Source organism: Nerophis ophidion, linkage group LG01, assembly GCF_033978795.1.
Source record: "Nerophis ophidion isolate RoL-2023_Sa linkage group LG01, RoL_Noph_v1.0, whole genome shotgun sequence".
In the NCBI taxonomy this organism is placed as follows: Eukaryota; Metazoa; Chordata; class Actinopteri; order Syngnathiformes; family Syngnathidae; genus Nerophis; species Nerophis ophidion.
This window is the reverse complement of record NC_084611.1, coordinates 91551751-91577356: the sequence shown is the minus strand read 5'-3', so window position 1 is coordinate 91577356 and position 25606 is coordinate 91551751. Positions and strand designations below refer to the sequence as shown.

The 25606-nt window shown below is 35.6% G+C and overlaps 1 protein-coding gene across 6 annotated transcripts in view; it reads left to right on the top strand.

The window, feature by feature from the left end:
• slit2 (slit homolog 2 (Drosophila)) overlaps window positions 1-25606 on the top strand; it is a 277680-nt gene that overhangs the window by 247819 nt on the left and 4255 nt on the right. For 4 of the 6 annotated variants that reach the window (XM_061916190.1, XM_061916184.1, XM_061916214.1 and 1 more), the window contains 10 exons: window positions 1225-1322; window positions 5127-5266; window positions 5484-5507; window positions 11881-11974; window positions 12079-12216; window positions 15846-16089; window positions 16152-16282; window positions 16341-16495; window positions 22847-23189; window positions 23361-23575. In XM_061916190.1, coding sequence (XP_061772174.1) covers window positions 1225-1322; window positions 5127-5266; window positions 5484-5507; window positions 11881-11974; window positions 12079-12216; window positions 15846-16089; window positions 16152-16282; window positions 16341-16495; window positions 22847-23189; window positions 23361-23575 — 1582 coding nt within the window. The remainder of the gene's footprint in view (window positions 1-1224; window positions 1323-5126; window positions 5267-5483; window positions 5508-11880; window positions 11975-12078; window positions 12217-15845; window positions 16090-16151; window positions 16283-16340; window positions 16496-22846; window positions 23190-23360; window positions 23576-25606) is intronic. The other 2 variants (XM_061916206.1, XM_061916225.1) reach the window with 1 other exon arrangement.

Here is a 25606-nt window from a genome sequence, read left to right as displayed (position 1 = left end):
TGTATGAATGTATATATGTGTATATGTATATATGTTTGTGTATATATATATATGTATATATATGTATTTATTTACATATATGTGTATGTATGTATATATATATTTATATACTGTATATACATATATACAGTATACATGTATACATATATACGGGTATATCTGTGTATATTATGTGTGTATATGCATTTATACGTATATATATATATATATATATATATATGTATATATGTTTACTTGTTGTATATACATATATATGTATACATGTATAAATGTGTGTATGTATATATGTATATATATATATATATATATATATATGTTTACATAATGTATATACATATATATGTTTTTATATATGTATGCATGTATATATGTGTATATGTATATGTATGTATACATATATACATATATTTACATACTGTAGATACATATATGTATGTATATATACATATATACGCGTATATGTGTGTATATAATGTGTATATATACATATGTGTTTATATGTATAAACATATGTGTATATGTATATATATATATATATATATGTATATATATATATATATTTACATACTGTAGATACATATATGTATGTATATATACAGTACATATATACGCGTATATGTGGGTATATAATGTATATATATATATATATATATATATATATATATATACATATATATGTGTGTGTATATATGTATAAACATATGTATATATATATATATATATATATATATAATAAATTAATTAAAAAATCTATTTTTAAATAGATATTTTTAGGCCATCTCCATGCGACCAGAAGGAGCTAAGTTATTTGTTTTGAAAAAGTTTCATTATTATAATATTATATCATACCAAATAAAACATTGGGAAAACCAAAATTGTGTTCAAGAATGAACTGACTCTGAATCGAATCGTCACCTCAGGAGCTGTTAGGTGCACAAAGATTCACACCCCAGGTTCACATTCAATTGGTGGGAATTGTTTCTGAAACATTGCTAATAATTTCATGATTTGGCTTATAAAGTAAAAATACTTACACTTTCCTCCTGTACCTGGTTTGTGTACTACTTACCACACCAAAAAAACAACCAACAAAGTGAAAGTGACTCCAACTCTGCATGCCTTGAGTACAAAAAACGTCTTGCGACTCTCCTTCAAAGAGCCGCTGGAAAGAGTAGAGTCGTTGGCGAAGGTCACATCTCTAGTTTGCACGTCTCTCCCCTGCAGGGCCACGACTGCCAGGAGCCCATCCACGCCTGCATCAGCAATCCCTGTCACAACGCAGGAACTTGTCATCTCAAGGAAGGCGAAGGGAGTAATTTTTGGTGAGTTTGACCAAACACCATCGAGTCCGGCAAACACTCGCGTGCAGTCTTTATTTCTCAAGGGAGAATACGATGAACATGAAACTCTTAAGCTGATGCGACCACTTCGCCCGTCGTCTTTGGGCGAGCTGCGGTACGAAGGGGATTCATATGGCCCCGTTCGGCACGGTTTACCTGACACATGAAACGTGACAAATTGGTGCCCATTTCCCGTAGGCCGCCAGACTGCAGTAAAGGTTTAAAAATCCTAAAAAGAGTGTTTTGTGGCAATTCCAACTTTGAAGCAATGAAGAACAAAATCAAGTATAATTAAAGCTGACCGACTTTTGCTGGTGTTTCCTGCCTTTACCCATTCAACATATCTTTACCTCCACATTACCTACCTTCCCTGCATCCAGGGGTCACACTGGTGCTTCTTTCTGTCACCCATACACGCTGGTGCTTCCTGCCATCACCCAGACAACATATCTTTACCTGCACATGACCTACCTTCTCTGTATCCTGGAGTCAAACTGGTGCCTGCTTCTTTCACCCAGTCAACATATTTTTACCCGCACATTACCTACCTTCTCTGCATTGTGTGGTCACGCTGGTGCTTCCTGCTTTTAAGCGGCGCAGCGGTTCTTTGAGGGCTCGTAAAATCAAAACCGGAGCAGTTACATTAGAAAAACTCTTTACGCAACTTTTAATCAGAAGGGTTCAATCTCTTTCCTGTGCGACTTTGAAGCCGACACAACAAACGCGCTCAGAGGAGATAATGTTTGAAAAAAGGTGACGGGTTTTTACAAAACGTTTGTTTTGAAGGGGTAATTGCCAACTTCCTGTTGATTTTTGCTGAAGAATGTCAACTAATGAAATGTAGGTCTAAGTGAGACCTACATAGAGGTTTTTGTTTTATGCTTCTACGACATTCCTACCGGAAATTACAAGCAGTTTATGTCTGTTTTTTTTCCCCAGGGGGTGCTATTTTGAGTTTTGGGGTTTAGTTTTTTATTAAATGACAATTTCTGCCAGTCCTGATGTGTGTGTAAAGTTTTGAAGCATGTTAAGGGGGTCAAATTACAGCTCAAAAAGGCGGCGGTATAATGATAATACACTCTTAGAAATACAATAGGGTCCTCTATCCCAAAGGGACATTCGGTCCCTAAATAGCTGCAAAACGAAGTGCATCTTTTTTTGCCCACAAGAATGACGTACAATAGGGAAGCCATTCGTATGGCGATTTAAAAAAAAAAAAATGTGGAATGCAGTTTGCTGAAAATGATGGAAAGCGCCACTCTACACAGCAACTGTTTAACTTTAAGTTAAAGTACCCATGATTGTCACACACACACACTAGGTGTGGTGAAATGTGTCCTCTGCATTTGACCCATCACCCTTATTCACCCCCTGGGAGGTGAGGGGAGCAGTGAGCAGCCGCGCCCAGGAATCATTTTGGTGATTTAAACCCCCATTTCCAACCCTTGATGCTGAGTGCCAAGCAGGGAGGTAATGGCTCCCATTTTATGTAGTCTTTGGGTTCGAACTCACGACCTACACATCTCAGGGGAGACATTCTAATGGGCCACTGAGCAGGTGACCTTCGGATCAGTAGGTTGTGGGTTCAAACCCCGGCCGAGTCATACCAAAGACTATAAAAATGGGCACATTTAGCATCAAGGCTTGGAATTGGGGGTTGAATCACAAAAAAATGAGTCCTGGGCGCGGCCACCGCTGCTGCTCACTGCTCCCCTCACCTCCCAGGGGGGTGATCAAGGATGATGGGTCAAATGCAGAGAACAATTTCGCCACACCTCGTGTGGGTGTGTGACAGTTGTGGGTACTTTAATTTAACTTGAACAGTTGCTGTGTAGAGTGGCGCTTTCCATCATTTTCAGCAAACTTCATTGCAAAAAAAAATTTAAAAAATCCCCATACGAATCGCTTCCCTACTGTACGTTATTCTTGTGGGCAAAAAAAAAAAGACGCATTTTGTTTTTGCAACTATTTACACTTGAGTTTGTTCTTCGTCGCGTTGTGTAACATTAGCAGCTAACGGCTCCGACGTCCCCCGGGGAGGGAAGCGACTCGCCTACGCCGACAATCCGACGGCGCGGAGATCACATCTAGATGGTTTCCTCTCCCGCCTTCTGAAATGAAAATATCTGTCACTCTTCATCGGGGGCTGCGTCAGGGGCTTGAATATTGCCACGTTGACAAGAAAATGGGATATTAATGCACGAGAGCCTTTCATGAGGCTCATAAAGTTGCAATATTACTCACAGAGCTGAGGTGGAAGGAATTGACTCCCCCAGTCCGGCGGGATTATGTCCATGATGCTGACACACACGCATCGTGCACACCTTTTTTTTTGTGTACACGCCCACGTGTTGGTCGGCGATAACACATGACGTCCTTTGACACACGTTGTGATATTGTTCAGGTGCACGGTTGTTCGATTGCTGGCTTTATGGTTTTAATAGCGCACAGGTGTTGAAGTTGAGGCCCCGGGGCCATATCTGGCCCGCCACATTATTTTGGGTGGCCCGTCAAAGCCTGGAACTAACTTAGGATATGCCTGTTGTCTGGGGTGTGTCGATGTAGTGTCCATAGGCCTGGGGCCGGTCTGCATGCAAGCAAAAGTACGACTCCAGGTGTCGTTGAGGAGGGAGGGAGGTCAAAAGCGTCCATCATTGAGGAGTCCTCAGGGGGGGATGTTTTCAGAACAGCCTGCTCCTGTCCCTGCAGCGTCAAGGGAATTTGAACGATTTTTTAATTTTTTGCAAGCAGACATTACAAGGGCTTGTCTGTTCTATTCTTCCATGCTGGCCTTCATATCCAATTTCATATATTTTAGACTTTGATCTAAAGTTAGTGAAAAATATTAAAATGTCATACACTTTAAAATTTAAATTTAAATCCAAATAATTACTTAAAAGTCGGCTTGACTCATTATTTTAAAATTGTAGACTGTAGTGAATAGTTTTACTGTTAAAAAAAACATAAGTCAGTCGGACAAATTTACCACAAAAAAAAAATTAATGTTCAAATTTACATTTTTGTACTGTAATATTTACATTTTCTTTCACAGTGTACGTTAAAACAGTATTTTATAAAAAATTAGGGAAACCGGAAACAGGTTTGTAGGGATGATATAACCTCTTGTATATATATATATATATATATATATGTGTGTATGTATGTATTTATACATATATATGTATATATATGCACATATATATGTGTGTGTATATATACTGTATATTTATATATACATATATGAATATATATATACACACATATACATATAAATAGATATATATATACATATGTATACATACATATACACACACATATAAATACATATATAATATACATACATATATATACAAATGTTTGTATGTATATACATGTGTATACATATATATACATATGTATGTATCATATTTATATATATATAATACATATGTATATATATACATATATATATGTATATATATAATATATACATATATATATGTATATATATGTGTATATGTGGGAAAAAATCACAAGACTAATTAATCTCTACAGAACTGTTTCATGAGGGGTTCCCTCAATCATCATCTCCTGATTATATATATATATATATATATGTATATATACATATATATATATATATATATATGTATATATACATATATATATATATATGTATATATACATATATATACATATATATATATATATATATATATATATATATATATATATATATACAAATACGCACGGAGGAGAGAAAAGTGCTGCCTTCAGGTACTTGACAGTGTGTACACCTGCCGCCAGGTGCGTGTGTCCTGAGGGCTTCGAGGGCGACGCCTGCGAGGTCAATGTGGACGACTGCGAGGACAACGACTGTGAGAACAACTCCACCTGCGTGGACGGCGTCAACAACTACACCTGCATGTGCTCACCTGAGTACACAGGTAAATGCGACTCACCTGGCAGGCGTGTCTCAACACCGCTGCTCCTGCTGCTGCTGCTCTTTGTCTGCTTTAACGCTGCACTAACCCCTCTCTCTCTCTCTCTCTCTCTCGCTCTCTCTCTCTCTCTCTCTCCCTCTCCGTCTCTGTGTCGCCCTCTTTTCTCTTTCCTCGTCTCGCTACGCTTACCGCCGCCCGCCATCTTGTGTGTGGTGGCCAGCCGCTACCAATGAGGTGGAGAGAGGTTAGTTGCTTCTTCTCGCTCTCCCTCTCTCCATGCTGCCTTGCATCCATCAAGGCCGTGCTTCTCAAACTCTTAATGTACCTTTTTTACTGACATTCAACTCTTCAAGTACCTTTTCTACTCCCATTAAACTCTTCAAGTACCTTTTCTACTCCATTCAACTCTTCAAGTACCTTTTTTACTAACATTCAACTCTTCAAGTACCTTTTTTACTAACATTCAACTCTTCAAGTACCTTTTCTACTCCCGTTAAACTCTTCAAGTACCTTTTTTACTAACATTCAACTCTTCCACTACCTTTTCTACTCCCATTAAACTCTTCAAGTACCTTTTTTACTGACATTCAACTCTTCAAGTACCTTTTCTACTCCCATTAAACTCTTCAAGTACCTTTTCTACTCCATTCAACTCTTCAAGTACCTTTTTTACTGACATTCAACTCTTCAAGTACTTTTTCTACTTTATTAAACTCTTCAAGTACATTTTCTACTTCCATTAAACTCTTCCAGTACCTTTTCTACTCACGTTAAACTCTTCAAGTACCTTTTCTACTCCCATTAAACTCTTCAAGTACCATTTCTACTCGCGTTAAACTCTTCAAGTACCTTTTCTACTCGCATTCAACTTTTCTAGTACCTTTTCTACTCCCATTAAACTCTTCAAGTACCTTTTCTACTCCCGTTAAACTCTTCAAGTACCTTTTTTACTAACATTCAACTCTTCAAGTACCTTTTCTACTCCCATTAAACTCTTCAAGTACCTTTTCTACTCCCGTTAAACTCTTCAAGTACCTTTTCTACTCCCATTAAACTCTTCAAGTACCTTTTCTACTCGCGTTAAACTCTTCAAGTACCTTTTCTACTCGCATTAAACTCTTCCAGTACCTTTTCTACTCACGTTAAACTCTTCAAGTACCTTTTCTACTCCCATTAAACTCTTCAAGTACCTTTTCTACTCACATTAAACTCTTCAAGTACTTTTTCTACTCACATTAAACTCTTCAAGTACCTTTTCTACTCCCATTAAACTCTTCCAGTACCTTTTCTACTCCCGTTAAACTCTTCAAGTACCTTTTCTACTCCCATTAAACTCTTCAAGTACCTTTTCTACTCCCATTAAACTCTTCAAGTACCTTTTCTACTCCCATTAAACTCTTCAAGTACCTTTTTTACTCCCATTAAACTCTTCAAGTACCTTTTCTACTCCATTCAACTCTTCAAGTACCTTTTTTACTAACATTCAACTCTTCAAGTACCTTTTCTACTCCGTTAAACTCTTCAAGTACCTTTTTTACTAACATTCAACTCTTCAAGTACCTTTTCTACTCCCATTAAACTCTTCAAGTACCTTTTTTACTGACATTCAACTCTTCAAGTACCTTTTCTACTCCATTCAACTCTTCAAGTACCTTTTTTACTAACATTCAACTCTTCAAGTACCTTTTCTACTCCCGTTAAACTCTTCAAGTACCTTTTTTACTAACATTCAACTCTTCAAGTACCTTTTCTACTCCCATTAAACTCTTCAAGTACCTTTTTTACTGACATTCAACTCTTCAAGTACCTTTTCTACTCCCATTAAACTCTTCAAGTACCTTTTCTACTCCATTCAACTCTTCAAGTACCTTTTTTACTAACATTCAACTCTTCAAGTACCTTTTCTACTCCCGTTAAACTCTTCAAGTACCTTTTTTACTAACATTCAACTCTTCAAGTACCCTTTCTACTCCCATTAAACTCTTCAAGTACCTTTTCTACTCGCATTAAACTCTTCAAGTACCTTTTCTACTCCCGTTAAACTCTTCAAGTACCTTTTCTACTCGCGTTAAACTCTTCAAGTACCTTTTCTACTCCCATTAAACTCTTCAAGTACCTTTTCTACTCCCATTAAACTCTTCAAGTACCATTTCTACTCGCGTTAAACTCTTCAAGTACCTTTTCTACTCGCATTCAACTTTTCTTGTACCTTTTCTACTCCCATTAAACTCTTCAAGTACCTTTTCTACTCGCGTTAAATTCTTCAAGTACCTTTTCTAATCGCATTAAACTCTTCATGTACCTTTTCTACTCGCATTCAACTTTTCTAGTACCTTTTCTACTCCCATTAAACTCTTCAAGTACCTTTTCTACTCGCGTTAAATTCTTCAAGTACCTTTTCTAATCGCATTAAATTCTTCAAGTACCTTTTCTACTTGCGTTAAACTCTTCAAGTACCTTTTCTACTCCCATTAAACTCTTCAAATACCTTTTCTACTCGCGTTAAATTCTTCAAGTACCTTTTCTAATCGCATTAAACTCTTCATGTACCTTTTCTACTTGCATTAAACTCTTCCAGTACTTTTTTTTACTCCCATTAAACTCTTCAAGTACTTTTACTACGTTATTAAACTCTTCAAGTACCTTTTCTACTTGCATTAAACTCTTCCAGTACCTTTTCTACTCAGGTTAAACTCTTAATGTACCTTTTTTACTGACATTAAACTCTTCAAGTACCTTTTCTACTCCCATTAAACTCTTTAAGTACCTTCTCCACTCGCATTCAACTTTTCAAGTACCTTTTCTACTCCCGTTAAACTCTCCCACTACCTTTTTACTCACATTAAACTCTTCAAGTACCTTTTCCACTCACGTTAAACTCTTAAAGTACCATTTTTTACTCACGTTAAACTCTTAAAGTACCTTTTTTTACTCATGTTAAACTCTTCAAGTACCTTTTCTACTCGCATTAAACTCTTCAAGTACATTTCTGGTCACATTCGCCATGAATATTTCAGCACAATGTTTGCTAATAACATTTAAGTTGTGTTTTCTTCCTGTAAAAACCAGCAGTGGTTCATCAGTTTGAGAAACAAGGCATTATGTTTTCAAAATGCATGTTTTACTGTTTTATTTTTGCATGCTGTTTAATTGACAAATGTTATTACTCTCCATCCCCAAGTGCAATGTTTTTAATAATTAACATGCTGCTTGTTGTGTGTCATTTCCTTAAAAATAAACTTAAATTTATATATTTTTGCTTTTCTAAACCCAATAATGCACACATTTGACGATATTTTATTGTACCGCAAACCATATGCGCATTGTGCCGTCCGCCAAAAATAACAAGAAGCAGCAGGGTGGGGAGTTAAATGGCGGACAGAAGAGAGAGGGCCCTTGCTGGTTAACTTACAGGTTTAGCTTGCTCTTCTCTTCCCCTCTCTTTGTCGGACGGCACCATGCGCAAACAACGGGAAGTGTTGGATCACATAGGCTGGAATTTTACTGCCAAAAGTTTTTGCTTAAAGGAGCTATATGTAATAATGTCATGTCAAGTCATCATGAAATAGCCCCGATATGTCAAAAGGCATTACATTTTTTTAAATGTAAATGAATTTATTTTTTACTCGCGAAACATTTTTTTAATTTAAAAAAAAAACGTAGTAAGTTTCCTAATTTTTTAACTTGAAGAAAATGTTTTTATACTTCCAAATCGTTTTTTGTATCGCTTTCCCATATTTATTTATTTTTTTCCAGAAAAAAAAAAAAAAAAAAAAAGTATTAATTTTTAAGTGAAGAAAAATTGCAAATCGTTGTTTTGGTTGAAAATTTTTTTTTTTTTTTTTTTTTAGCAAATCGTTTCTTTACTTGCAGAATATCTCTTTTTTGACATGCAAATCGTTTAGAAAAAAAAAATTTCACCTGAATTTTTTTTTCATTGAAAGCAATTGTTGTTTACTTAAATCGTTTTGAATTGAAAAACGTTGTTATACTCGCAAAAAAAAAATGTAATTTTATTTGCACAAAAAAAATGTTGTACTTGCAAATCGTTTTTTCTAGATTTCTCACTTGTATATATATTTTTTGCATTAAAAAAAAAAAATTTAATTGATTTTTATGTGAAGAAATGTGTTTTTATACTTGCAAATCGTTGTTTTGGTTGAACATTTTATTTTATTTTGCGAATCGTTTCTTTACGTGCAGAATATCTCTTTTTTGACATGTAAATTGTTTAGAAAAAAAAAAATTTACCTGCAAATTTTTTTTTATTGAAAGCAATTGTTGTTTACTTAAATTGTTTTTAATTGAAAAACGTTGTTATACTCGCAAAAAAAAACTTAATTTAATTTGGAAAAAAAAAATGTACCTGCAAATCGTTTTTTCTAGATTTCTCACTTGTTTATATATTTTTTGCATGAAAAAACTTTTTTTTTTAATAGATTTTTATGTGAAGAAATGTGTTTTTATACTGGCAAATTGTTGTTTTAGTTTGAAAATTTTTTTTTTTTTACAAATCGTTTTTTTACTTGCAGAATATCTCTTTTTTGACATGCAAATCGTTTAGAAAAAAAAAATTTCACCTGCAATTTTTTTTTATTGAAAGCAATTGTTTACTTAAATCGTTTTTAATCGAAAAACGTTGTTATACTCGCAAAAAAAACCTAATTTTATTTGCCCCAAAATTTTTTTGTACCTGCAAATCGTTTTTTCTAGATTTCTCATTTGTATATATATTTTTTGCATGAAAAAACTTTTTTTTCAATAGATTTTTATGTGAAGAAATGTGTTTTTGTACTGGCAAATCGTTGTTTTAGTTGAAAATGTGTTCTTGTTTTGCTAATCGTTTCTTTACTTGCAGAATATCTCTTTTTTGACTTGCAAATAGTTTTTTAATTGAAGAAAAAACATTTTACCTGCACATTTTTTTTTTTATTGAATACAATTGTTGTATTTGAAAAACAACTTTGTTATACTTAATAATTTTTTACTTGCAAAAAAATGTTTTGTACTTGCAAAACATTTTTTGTGTAGCTTTCCCACTTGTGGATTTTTTATTTTTTTTCCCCGAAAAATTTTTTTTCTTTAAATTGATTTTTTAGCGAAGAAATGTGTTTTTGTACTTGCAAATCGTTTTTTTAGTTGAACGTTTTTTCTTCTTTTGCGAATTTTTTCTTTACTTGCAGAATATCTCTTGTTTGACTTGTGAATCGTTTTTTTATTGAAAAAAAATAATTACCCGCAATTTTTTTTTTAATTGAATTCAATTGTTGTTTACTTAAATTATTTTTAATTGAAAAAAAAAGTTTGTTATATTTGCAAAAAAAAAATGTACTTGCAAATAATTTTCTGTATAGCTAACCCACTTGTGTATTTTTTCTTATTTTTTTTGCAGAAAAAAAATGTTTTTTTTCTTTTAAATTAATTTTTAAGTGAAGAAATTTGTTTTTATACTTGCAAATCGTATTTTTAGTTGAACATTTTTTCTTCTTTTGCGAATCGTTTCTTTACTTGCAGAATATGTCTTGTTTGACTTGCGAATCGTTTTTTTAGGGAAAAAAATAATAATTACCTGCAATTTTTGGGGGGATTGAATACAATTGTTGTTTACTTAAATCGTTTTTAATTGAAAAAAATTGTTGTTATACTTGCAAAAAAATAATATACTTTGAAAAAATATGTTTGTACTTGCAAATAATTTTCTGTATAGCTTACCCACTTGTGTATTTTTCTTTTTTTTTTTGCAGAAAAATAAGGTTTTTTTCTTTTAAATTAATTTTTAAGTGAAGAAATGTGTTTTTGTACTTGCAAATAGTTTTTATACTTGAAAATAGTTTTTTTAGTTGAGCATGTTTTCTTCTTTTGTGAATCGTTTCTTTACTTGCAGAATATCTCTTTTTTTGACTTGGGAATCGTTTTTTAATTGGAAAAAAAAAATTACCTGCAAATTTTTTTTTTATTATCGAATAAAATTTTAGTTTTTCTTAATTGTTTTTAATTCAAAAACAACGTTGTTATAACTGCAAAAAAAATGTTTACTTGCAAATCAGTTTTTTTTTCATTGTATTGTCATTTCATTGTGCAGTCATTTCTCTAAATTCTCTGAACCTTTTGATGATATTACGGAGCCTAGATGGTGAAATCCCTAAATTCCTTGTTGAGAAATGTTGTTCTTAAACAATTTGCTCAGGCATTTGTTGACAAAGTGGTGACCCTTGTGAGCATTTCATGGAAGCTGCTTTTATAGCCAATCATGGCACCCACCTGTTCCCAATTAGCCTGCACACCTGTGGCATGTTCCAAATAAGTCTTTGATGCGCATTCCTCAACTTTCTCACTCTTTTTTGCCACTTGTGACAGCTTTTTTTGAAACATGTTGCAGGCGTCAAATTCCAAATGAGCTAATATTTGCAAAAAATAACAAAAGTTTGTCAGTGTGAAGATAAAATATCTTGTCTTTGCAATCTATTCAACTGAATATAAGTTGAAAAGGATTTGTTGTAGTCTCTTTTTATTTAGCATTTACACAAGGTGACAACTTCACTGCTTTTGGGGTTTGGTACATGCAGGCTTGTCCCAGTTTTTTGGAACTGAACGTGTGCGTGTGTGTGTGCTCCTAGGGGAGCTTTGCGAGGAGAAACTGGATTTCTGCGCTCCGGAATTGAACCCGTGTCAGCACGACTCAAAGTGCATTCTCACCCCTCAGGGATACAAGTGAGTGACTCCACCAGCAAACGCACACAAACGCCGCGCTGTCGAGTTTCATTCCAACATGTCCCGTGTGTGTGTGTGTGTGTATGTGTGTGTGTGTGTCCTAGGTGTGAGTGCACCCCGGGGTACGTGGGCGAGCACTGCGAGACGGATCGTAACGACTGCGATGAGAACAAGTGTGAGAATGGCGCCCAGTGCATCGACGCCGTCGACGGATACACCTGTGTGTGTCCGGAGGGGTACAGGTGAGGCGCCCACTCTTTTCACAGCAGACATGGTGTCAGTGTAGACTTACGGACTCAGGAAAAATGTCTAAAAAAAGAAAAGACTTCTTTTTTCCCGGAGCTTTTCGGCCTGTCGCTCACGTGAACGGTAACCTGGATGCGCAAAGACCGACGAGGGGGATAAATGGTGTGTCAAAAGTGGTCAGAAAAGGTAAAAAAATGCGAATTATGCTGGTTTTAAGATCATGTTGATTAAAATAAGCCGAGTCATCAAAATAAAATGTAATATTTATCACTGTAAATGAAAAAAAAAGAAAAAAAGGCCTTAAAAAAAATTAAGATCATGTTGATTAAAATAAGCCGAGTCATCAAAGTAAAATGTAATATTTATCACTGTAAATGAAAAAAAAAGAAAAAAAGGCCTTAAAAAAAATTAAGATCATGTTGATTAAAATAAGCCGAGTCATCAAAGTAAAATGTAATATTTATCACTGTAAATGAAAAAAAACGAAAAAAGGCCTAAAAAAAAATTTGCAGGTTATGTTGACCACTGACCATTTTTACTCTATAGACTTAATTTTTTTTCAGTGTACAACATAAAAAACGAAAAAGGCAGAATAAAATATTTTTTTAGGTAAAATTCTGTTGAGCGTTGCCAGTTTTTACTGTAAAATCGACTTAATTTTTTTTCAGTGTACAACATAAAAAACCAAAAAGGCAGAATAAAAAAATTTGGGGGGTAAAATTCTGTTGAGCGTTGCCAGTTTTTGCTGTAAAATCGACTTAATGTCTTTTCAGTGTACAACATAAAAAACAAAAAAGGCAAAATAAATTTTTTTTTTAGGTAAAATTCTGTTGAGCGTTGCCAGTTTTTAAAGTAAAATCGACTTAATTTTTTTTCAGTGTACAACATGAAAAACAAAAAAGGCAAAATAAAAATTTTTTTTAGGTAAAATTCTGTTGAGCGTTGCCAGTTTTTAAAGTAAAATCGACTTAATTTTTTTTCAGTGTACAACATAAAAAACAAAAAAGGCAAAATATACAAATTTTTTAGGTAAAATTTTGTTGAGCGTTGCCAGTTTTTACTGTAAAATCGACTTAATTTCTTTTCAGTGTACAACATAAAAAACCAAAAAGGCAAAATTAAAAAATGTTTAGGTAAAATTCTGTTGAGCGTTGCCAGTTTTTGCTGTAAAATCGACTTAATGTCTTTTCAGTGTACAACATAAAAAACAAAAAAGGCAAAATGAAAAAAATTTTGGGGGTAAAATTCTGTTGAGCGTTGCCAGTTTTTACTGTAAAATCGACTTAATTTTTTTTCAGTGTACAACATAAAAAACAAAAAAGGCAGAATAAAATTTTTTTTTAGGTAAACTTCTGTTGAGCGTTGCCAGTTTTTACTGTAAAATCGACATAATTTCTTTTCAGTGTACAACATAAAAAACAAAAAAGGCAAAATAAAAAAATTTTTTAGGTATAATTCTGTTGAGCGTTGCCAGTTTTTAAAGTAAAATCGACTTAATTTTTTTTCAGTGTACAACATAAAAAACAAAAAAGGCAAAATAAATTTTTTTTTTTGGGAAAATTCTGTTGAGCGTTGCCAGTTTTTACTGTAAAATCGACTTAATTTCTTTTCAGTGTACAACATAAAAAACAAAAAAGGCAAAATATACAAATTTTTTTGGTAAAATTCTGTTGAGCGTTGCCAGTTTTTACTGTAAAATCGACTTAATTTCTTTTCAGTGTACAACATAAAAAACCAAAAAGGCAAAATTAAAAAATGTTTAGGTAAAATTCTGTTGAGCGTTGCCAGTTTTTACTGTAAAATCGACTTAATTTTTTTTCAGTGTACAACATAAAAAACAAAAAAGGCAAAATAAAAATTTTTTTTAGGTCAAATTCTGTTGAGCGTTGCCAGTTTTTACTGTAAAATCGACTTAATTTTTTTTCAGTGTACAACATATACAACAAAAAAGGCTAAATATTGTTACTTGAAATGTGAGAGGTGCTCTCTGTTAGCATGCCGTCATTAGCACTCATGCTAAGTGTTATCATTTTATAAGTGCGCATGCTAGCATTTTAGGCTAGCTCAGTAGCTAATTTTGCAGAGTTACACCTAAAACTCACAGATTCAGACACTCGGCACCATCTTAAAAGCATGGATAGCAGGCCCATTAAAATGTTGTAGTTCAGGGGTCACCAACTAGTCCGTAAGGACCAGATGAGTCGCCCGATGGCCTGTTCTAAAAATAGCTCAAATAGCAGCACTTACCAGTGAGCTGCCTCTATTTTTTAAATTGTATTTATTTACTAGCAAGCTGCTCTCACTTTGTCCGATAATTCTAAGAGAGACAAAACTCAAATAGAATTTGAAAATCCAAGAAAATATTTAAAAGACTTGGTCTTCACTTGTTTAAATAAATTCTTTTATTTTCTTTCTTTGCTTCTTATAACTTTCAGAAAGACAATTTTAGAGAAAAAATACAACCTTAAAAGTGGTTTTAGGATTTTTAAACACATATACCTTTTTACCTTTTAAATTCCTTCCTCTTCTTTCCTGACAATTTAAATCAATGTTCAAGTAAATTAGTTTTTTTTATTGTAAAGAATAATAAATACATTTTAATTTAATTCTTCATTTTAGCTTCTGTTTTTTCGACAAAGAATATTTGTGAAATATTTCTTCAAACTTATTATGATTAAAATTCAAAAAAAATATTCTGACAAATCAATAACATTTTTAGAATCAAATTTAAATCTTATTTCAAATTCTTTTGAAGTTCTTTTTTTAAAAAAATTCTGGAAAATCTAGAAGAAATAATGATTTGTCTTTGTTAGAAATATAGCTTGGTCCAATTTGTTATATATTCTAACAAAATGCAGATTGGATTTTAACCTATTTAAAATATGTCATCAAAATTTTAGGAAAAATTACTAATGACGTTCCATAAATTATATTTTAAATTTTTTCAAAAAGATTCAAATTAGCTAGTTTTTGTCTTCTTTTTTTTGGTTGAAGTTTGAATTTGAAAGAGTCGAAATTGAAGATAAACTATGTTTCAAATTTAAATTTTCATTTTTTTTTTGTTTTCTCCTCTTTTAAACTGTTCAATTAAGTGTTTTTTTTTTCATTTATTCTCTACAAAAAACCTTCCGTAAAAGCAAAATATATAGATTTGTTTATTAAAGGTAAATTGACCGATTGTAGCTGAGATAGGCGCCAGCGCCCCCCGCGACCCCGAAAGGGAATAAGCGGTAGAAAATGGATGGAAAAATGGATGGATGACCAAATGGGCTATTTCTGGCAATTTATTGAAGTGTGTATCAAACTGGTAGCCCTTGGCATTAATCAGTACCCAAGAAGTAGCTCTTGGTTTCAAAAATGTTGGTGACCCCTGTTCGATTTAATATTATTATTATAATTATGAACATTAATTAATATGAATTATTATTAATATTAATTTACCGAACCCTGTAAAAGTAAATATAAATACTAGCAAGCAGAATATTTACATTTGAAGATGAAAAGCACAAAAAGTTGAGTCTGGAGAAAACTACGTAGGTGAGCTCCGATCCAGGTCCGTGCCACAATTAGAGTGTTGGCGCCCCCCGGTGGCACCAAAGTAACGCGGTGGCTGTGTGTGTTGCAGCGGGCTGTTCTGCGACGTGCCCCCCCCCATGGTCCTCCCCCGCACCAGCCCCTGCGACAACCACGACTGCCTCAACGGGGCGCAGTGCGTCGTCGTGGCGACCAGCGAGCCCCGCTGCCAGTGTCTCCAAGGCTACGAGGGCGGGCGCTGCCAGACCCTGGTCAGCGTCAACTTCGTGGACCGCCGGTCTTACCTGGAGCTCCCCGCCGACCTGCTCTCCCCGCAGACCAACATCAGCCTGCAGGTGCGACCGCCGCTCGCCGCCGAGTCCCATCATGAGGTCTCACGGGCGCCGGTGCCTTTCAGATCGCCACGGACGAGGACAGCGGCGTGCTGTTGTACAAGGGCGACAACGACCACATCGCCATGGAGCTCTACCGGGGACGGCTCCGGGTCAGCTACGACGCCGGGTCCTACCCGCCGTCCGCCATATACAGGTAAGCGAATGCCCCGCCCTGGTCCGCGCCGACGTCTCTGACCGCCTGTGCTCCTCAGCGTGGAGACGGTGAACGACGGCACTTTCCACGCGGTGGAGTTGGTGGCGTCGGAGCAGACTTTGTCGCTGTCCATCGACGGCGGGGCGCCAAAGTCCATCAACTCCCTCAGCAAACAGTCCACGCTCAGCATCGACTCGCCCTTCTACCTGGGAGGTGAGAACGCGACATTTATCCGTGAAAATATGGCAAAGCTGCTGATGGCGTGTTTGACGGAGAAGTAATGCTGTACAATGTTATTAACGTGGACCCCGACTTAAACAAGTTGAAAACTTATCGGGGTGTTAGCATTTAGTGGTCAATTGTACAGAATATGTACTGTACTGTGCAATCTACTAATAAAAGTATCAATCAAAAAAATATTACAGTAAAACTACTTATATTATTACACATTTTACTATAATCAGTTTTTTTGTACAGTGCAAAAATAATTCTAAAGATTTTCAGCTCAGTCACCAGAATTCTAATATAGAATTTATGGTCTTTTTATTTAGAAAAATTTTTTTTTTGTTTCCGGGTGTTGTTGATAAATGCCTTGGGCTTTGCATAGTAGAGTTTTAACTTGCACTTACAGATGTAGCGACCACACGTAGTTACGTACAGTGGTTTTCTGAAGTGTTCCATGTGGTGATATCCTTTACACGCTGATGTCGTTTTTTGACGCGGTACCGCCTGAGGGATCCAAGGTCACGTGCATCCAATGTTGGTTTTCAGCCTTGCCGCTTACCTGCAGTGATTTATACAGATTCTCTGAACCTTTTGATGATATCACGAAGCGTAGATGGTGAAGACAAGACAAGAAGCAAAGAAATGAAACAGAGACACGATTCAATTCTAATATAGAATTTATGGTCTTTTTTTTTTTTTTTTTTAGTTTCCGGGTGTGGTTGATAAATGCCTTGGGCTTTGCATAGTAGAGTTTTAACTTGCACTTACAGATGTAGCGACCACACGTAGTTACTGACAGTGGTTTTCTGAAGTGTTCCATGTGGTGATATCCTTTACTTTTGGGGCGGCATAGCTCGGTTGGTAGAGTGGCCGTGCCAGCAACTTAAAGGGTTGCAGGTTCGATTCCCGCTTCCGCCATCCTAGTCACTGCCGTTGTGTCCTTGGGCAAGACACTTTACCCACCTGCTCCCAGTGCCACCCACACTGGTTTAAATGGAACTTAGATATTGGGTTTCACTATGTAAAGCGCTTTGAGTCACTAGAGAAAAGCGCTATATAAATATAATTCACTTCACTACACGCTGATGTCGCTTTTTGACGCAGTACCGCCTGAGGGATCGAAGGTCATAGACAGGATTCAATTCTAATATAGAATTTATGGTCTTTTTTATTTTAGTTTCCGGGTGTTGTTGATAAATGCCTTCGGCTTTGCATGGTAGAGTTTTAACTTGCTCTTACAGATGTAGCGACCACACGTAGTTACTGACAGTGATTTTCTGCAGTGTTCCATGTGGTGGTATCCTTTACACGCTGATGTCGCTTTTTGACGCAGTACCGCCTGAGGGATCCAAGGTCACGTGCATCCAATGTTGGTTTTCAGCCTTGCCGCTTACCTGCAGTGATTTATACAGATTCTCTGAACCTTTTGATGATATCACAAAGCGTAGATGGTGAAGACAAGACAAGAAGCAAAGAAATGAAACAGAGACAAGATTCAATTCTAATATAGAATTTATGGTCTTTTTTTTTCTTTCTTTTTTTAGTTTCCGGGTGTTGTTGATAAATGCCTTCGGCTTGTCATGGTAGAGTTTTAACTTGCACTTACAGATGTAGCGACCAAACGTAGTTACTGACAGTGGTTTTCTGAAGTGTTCCATGTGGTGATATCCTTTACACGCTGATGTCGCTTTTTGACGCAGTACCGCCTGAGGGATCCAAGGTCACGTGCATTCAATGTTGGTTTTCAGCCTTGCCGCTTACCTGCAGTGATTTCCCCAGATGTTCTGAACCTTTTGATGATATCACGAAGCGTAGATGGTGAAGACAAGACAAGAAGCAAAGAAATGAAACAGAGACAAGATTTAATTCTAATATAGAATTTATGGTCTTTTTTTTTCTTTCTTTTTTTAGTTTCCGGGTGTTGTTGATAAATGCCTTCGGCTTGTCATGGTAGAGTTTTAACTTGCACTTACAGATTTAGCGACCACACGTAGTTACTGACAGTGGTTTTCTGAAGTGTTCCATGTGGTGATATCCTTTACACGCTGATGTCGCTTTTTGACGCAGTACCGCCTGAGGGATCCAAGGTCACGTGCATCCAATGTTGGTTTTCAGCCTTGCCATTTAACTTTCACAGTATCATGTTAGACACGCTCGACATCCATTGCTTTCCTCCTCTCCAAGGTTCTCATAGTCATCGTCACCGACGTCCCACTGGGTGTGAGTTTTCCTTGCCCTTATGTGGGCCTACCGAGGATGTCGTAGTGGTTTGTGTTGTGGTTCGTGCAGCCCTTTGAGACACTAGTGATTTAGGGTCTATATAAGTAAACATTGATTGATTGATTGATTGATTGATTTATACAGATTCTCTGAACCTTTTGATGATATCACGAAGCGTAGATGGTGAAGACAAGACAAGAAGCAAAGAAATGTAACAGAGACACGATTCAATTCTAACATAGAATTTATGGTCTTTTTTTTTTTTTTTTTAGTTTCCGGGTGTTGTTGATAAATGCCTTGGGCTTTGCATAGTAGAGTTTTAACTTGCACTTACAGATGTAGCGACCACACGTAGTTACTGACAGTGGTTTTCTGAAGTGTTCCATGTGGTGATATCCTTTACACGCTGATGTCGCTTTTTGACGCAGTACCGCCTGAGGGATCCAAGGTCACGTGCATTCAATGTTGGTTTTCAGCCTTGCCGCTTACCTGCAGTGATTTCCCCAGATTCTCTGAACCTTTTGATGATATTACGGAGCGTAGGTGGTGAAGACATGACAAGAAGCAAAGAAATGAAACAGAGACAGGATTCAATTTAGCTCATGAGGAGAGTGCGTAGACCTGTCCCTTTGTACAGTGTCGTCCAACGCTCTGACGAGGGAGCTCCCCGCCTCCTCCTTTATTTGGGCATTTCCTGATTACATTACATTACATTACGCAGCTGCTTCTAAGGGAAGGTGGTCATAAACTTCTCTTGCACTCGGTCATAAACAGTTTAAAGAAAAGGTGCTTGGAGCTGCGTCAGGTCTGCTCCCTCTCCGCTTTGTAGATCTCGGGTCTGGACAGGGTCTTGCTGTGGCTGTCAATAGATTAAAAAAAAACAACTTTAGTCTTCTCGCAGGGGACCTGACCTCAATGGAACACAAAGTTGTGTGATAACTTATATACAATTATTCTGACAATCTAATTTATTTTTTACAGTGTACAACATGACAAAAACCTTTCTTCAAAATCCTAAGGAAATATTTAAGTATTTAAGATGTTTGGAATATATAATAATATACTGTTTCTTCTATATGAAACCATATTAAAGTTTAAAAGATATACATGCTTTATATGTATTTTTTGTGTGAAAATAAAAAGAACAAACACAATCAAATAAAATTTGATTAAATAAAAACATTATTTTTTCAGCAATAATATTTAAAACCCAAAATCACAATATAATTATTAGGGTTTCGAACATGTTAAAATTGCATTTTTTTTTTCATTATTTCAACACTTAAGTCCAGAGATCAACTTCAAATCTATCCGTCGATTATAAGCTTTTATGTATTATTTTTTGATGTTTTTTTTGTTTCTTGTATGTCTTTTTTTGTGAAAGAAAACTTTTTAAATGGCAATAATTAAAATAGGCAATAATTTCACCCACAAAAATGTCCAAATTTGATATTTGATGTGAAGTAATTGGAGCCTTAAATAGATCAATAATCAATCAAATCAAATAAAAACATTGATATCATTTTTTAGCAATGATATTTAAAAACAAAAATTTAAATATAATTTTTGGGGCTTCAAAAGTCTTATTTTTTTAGTAAAATGTTTGTAATTATTTCAACACTTAAGTCCCTGGATCAACTTCAAATCTATCTGTCGATTATAAACTTCTATGTATTATTTTTTGTTGGGTTTTTTGTTTCTTGTATGTCTTTTTTTGTCAAAGAAAACTTTTTAAATGGCAATAATTAAAATAAGCAATAATTTCACCCACAAAAAATGTCCAAATTTGATATTTGATGTGAAGTAATTGGAGCCTTAAATAGATCAATAATCAATCAAATCAAATAAAAACATTGATATCATTTTTTAGCAATGATATTTAAAAACAAAAATTTAAATATAATTTTTGGGGCTTCAAAAGTCTTATTTTTTTAGTAAAATGTTTGTAATTATTTCAACACTTAAGTCCCTGGATCAACTTCAAATCTATCTGTCGATTATAAGCTTTTATGTATTATTTTTTGATGTTTTTTTTTGTTTCTTATATGTCTTTTTTTGTCAAAGAAAACTTTTTAAATGGCAATAATTAAAATAAGCAATAATTTCACCCACAAAAAATGTCCAAATTTGATATTTGATGTGAAGTAATTGGAGCCTTAAATAGATCAATAATCAATCAAATCAAATAAAAACATTGATATCATTTTTTAGCAATGATATTTAAAAACAAAAATTTTAATATAATTTTTGGGGTTTCAAAAGTGTTATTTTTTTAGTTAAATTTTTGTAATTATTTCAACACTTAAGTCCCTGGATCAACTTCAAATCTATCTGTCGATTATAAGCTTTTATGTATTATTTTTTTATGTTTTTTTTTCTTGTATGTCTTTTTTTGTCAAAGAAAACTTTTTAAATGGCAATAATTAAAATAAGCAATAATTTCCCCCACAAAAAATGTCAAAATGTAATATTTGATGTGAAGTAATTGGAGCCTTAAATAGATCAATAATCAATCAAATAAAATAAAAACATTGATTTTAATTCATTATCATTTTTTAGCAATGATATTTAAAAACAAAAATCTAAATATAATTTTGGGGGTTTCAAAAGTGTTAAAATAGTCTTTTTTTTTAAGTTAAATTTTTGTAATTATTTCAACACTTAAGTCTCTGGATCAACTTCAAATCTATCTGTCGATTTTAAGCTTTTATTCATGATTTTTTTCATGTTTTTTTTTTTTGTTTGTTTTATATCCTTTTTGTCAAAGAAAACTTTTCAAATGGAAAACACACAAAATCAGCAACAATTTCCCCCACAAAAATGTTAAAACGGAATATTTGATGTGGAGTAATTGGAGATTTAAATAGGTAAAAAAAATCCAAACGACATTGATTTTGATTCATTATTATTTTTTGAGCAATGACAGTTTTAAAGAAAAAAAACATGACAGTTTTGCGTTAATAGAATAAACTTTTTTTAGTTACATCTCACCTGTTTGCTTTTTTTATTTCACTTTTGTATGTTTGTTAGTTATTTGTAATCATATTTTTAGAATGTGCAGCAGGCCGTAACAAAAATCAGCACTTTAGAGTAGTCAGTGTACAGCTTGTAAAGCAGTGAATATTTACTGCGCACACAAAATGACCCCCAGCCAGGATTTGGTTGGTTGTTTTATTTAAATGTTGAACCACAGCTCTCTTCAATCAATCAATCAATCAATGTTTATTTATATAGCCCCAAATCACAAATGTCTCAAAGGACTGCACAAATCATTACGACTACAACATCCTCGGAAGAACCCACAAAAGGGCAAGGAAAACTCACACCCAGTGGGCATGGAGAATTCACATTCAGTGGGACGCCAGTGACAATGCTGACTATGAGAAACCTTGGAGAGGACCTCAGATGTGGGCAACCCCCCCCCCTCTAGGGGACCGAAAGCAATGGATGTCGAGCGGGTCTAACATGATACTGTGAAAGTTCAATCCATAGTGGCTCCAAGACAGCAGTGAGAGTCCCGTCCACAGGAAACCATCTCAAGCGGATCAGCAGCGTAGAGATGTCCCCAACCGATACAGGCGAGCGGTCCATCCTGGGTCCCGACGAGCGGTCCATCCTGGGTCTCGACTCTGGACAGTCAGTACTTCATCCATGGTCATCGGACCGGACCCCCTCCACAAGGGAGGGGGGGACATAGGAGAAAGAAAAGAAGCGGCAGATCAACTGGTCTAAAAAGGAGGTCTATTTAAAGGCTAGAGTATACAGATGAGTTTTAAGATGAGACTTAAATGCTTCTACTGAGGTAGCATCTCGAACTGTTACCGGGAGGGCATTCCAGAGTACTGGAGCCCGAACGGAAAACGCTCTATAGCCCGCAGACTTTTTTTGAGCTCTAGGAATCACTAATAAGCCGGAGTCTTTTGAACGTAGATTTCTTGCCGGGACATACGGTACAATACAATCGGCAGCATTTGTGCCGCCCCACAATCTTCTTGATCCTCAGATGTGTTTGGATAATAATGGATGTGTGTCGAGTCCTTTTCCGAGCACAGGAAGTCGACACAAGCTGTACACTGACTACTCTAAAGTGATATCACAGTCTGATTGGATGTCCTGCAGGTATGCCCGAGCGAGCGCCAACGTCCGGGGGCGTGTCGGCCTTGCAGCACAGCTCCGGCGGACCAAACGGGTCCAGCTTCCACGGCTGCCTGCGGAACTTGTACATCAACGGGAAGCTGCAGGACCTGGGGGCGGGGCTAGGGGCGGCGGCGGCGGCGGAGAGCGGCGCTCAACAGCGGCCGGGCCGAGGGGTGGAGCCGGGCTGCCAGCCCTGCCAGAGAGGCGCCTGCATCCAAGGGGACTGTCACCCCACCGGGCATCGGGGCTTCACCTGCACCTGTCACCCGGGGTGGGCGGGGCCTGTCTGTGACCAGCAGGTCAACAACCCGTGTGACGGCAACAAGTCAGTATGAAAACACTCTAGTTTTAGTGTGTGTGTGTGTGTGTATATATATATATATATATGTTGCAAGTGTCACAGTTTTTCCCCGGCTGTACTCAGTGTAAGAGCCTCCGAAGATGGCGTCAAGGTCATGAAGTGTGGTATTAAAGTGTGTACCCTCTGGTGGTGCAGGTGTATCCACGGCACCTGCCTGCCCATCAACTCCTACTCCTACTCATGCCGCTGCCAGCCGGGCTTCAGCGGCGTGCTGTGTGACGAGCGCGACCAGGAGGCGACCAACCCCTGCAGCCCGTCTCGCTGCAGACACGGCAGGTGCAGGGTGTCGGGTCTGGGCAAGGCGTACTGCGAGTGTAGCGGGGGGTACACCGGAGAGGCCTGCGACAAAGGTGAGGCTCCGACCCGTGTGGAGACTAAAAATGGCTTTCCTCCATATTTGTCTTCTTCTAACCCTCTGCTTGGCTTCTGCTGTCTAACACGTCCTCTGGCAACTTCCTGCTCCACTCAGCCTCCCCACAGCTTCCTCTCAGTCCCACAGCAGGGGCCACGCAGGTGAGGACCCCGCCCTCACACCTTTTCTTCTCCTCAGAACATCCACTTCCTCTTCCACTGCCTCTTCCTACCGTATAAGACTTATTTCTACACCAAGATGACACACATGGTAAAAACCATGTGTGTCATCTTTTTGTCGGGGGCGATAAGCAGGGGTGTCCAAGGTGCGGACCAGGGGCCATTTTATAAACACTATTACAGTAAAAACAACATAAAAAGTGAAATAAGAGAGCAAACAATTTGATTTACATATGTATGTGTACATTTACATATATATATATATATATATATATATATATATATATATATATATATATATATATATATATATATATGTATATATGGGACGGCGTGGCGCAGTGGGAGAGTGGCCGTGCGCAACCCGAGGGGCCCTGGTTCAAATCCCACCTAGTACCAACCTCGTCACGTCCGTTGTGTCCTGAGCAAGACACTTCACCTTTGCTCCTGATGGGTGCTGGTTAGCGCCTTGCATGGCAGCTCCCTCCATCAGTGTGTGAATGGGTAAATGTGAAAGTAGTGTCAAAGCGCTTTGAGTACCTTGAAGGTAGAAAAGCGCTATACAAGTACAACCCATTTATCATTTTATTATATATATGTACATATATATATATACATTTTATAAACACTATTACAGAAAAAACAACATAAAAAGTGAAATAAGAGAGCAAACAATTTGATTTACATATGTATGTGTACATTTACATATATATACATACATATGTGTATATATATGTTTGTGTATATATGTATATATATATACACACGCACATATATATACACATATGTATGTATATATATATATATATATATATATATATATATATATATGTATGTGTCCATACACACATATATATATGTGTGTGTAGATGTATATATACATATATACACACCCACATATATATACACATATGTATGTATATATATATGTATGTGTATATATGTGTGTGTGTATATATATATATACATAGACCTACATACATTTACATACATATATATAAACCTACATACATATATATACACATGCATATGTGTATATTTATATGTGTGTTTATATGCGTAAATATATAAACAGATGTGTACATATGTATGTATGTACTGTATATATGTAAATATACATACATACTGTACGTGTATATATATAGGTGTATATGTATGTGTGCATATATACATATGTATGTATGTATATATGTATTTAAATATGTATACATATGTGTATATGTATGTATATATGTAAACCTGTATACAAATGTGTGTATATATATATGTATATCTATATGTGTGTATATATTTATATAAATAAATATACATATATGTATGTATATATACCTATATACATATAGGTATATATACCTATATGTATATACATATAGGCACTGGTGCCTATATGTATATATAGGCACCAGTGCCCCCCGCGACTCCAAAGGGAATAAGCGGTAGGAAATGGATGGATGAATGTGTGTATATATGTGTGTGTGTATATACATACATACATACATATATATATACATGTGTATATCTATATGTGTGAGTATATGTATATATACAAATATATATGCATATATGTATATTTACATGTGTATATATGTAAATATATTTACATATGTGTATATTTATGTATATATATGTAAACATTTATACAAATGTGTATATATGTGTATATATATATATGTGTGTGTGTATATGTATATAAATACACATATATACTGTATGTATATATATATATACATGTGTCTTTATGTGTGTATATACAGTATATATCTATATATATATAAATATATACACATATATATATATATATGTAAGTGTGGGAAAAATCACAAGACTACTTCATCTCTACAGAACTGTTT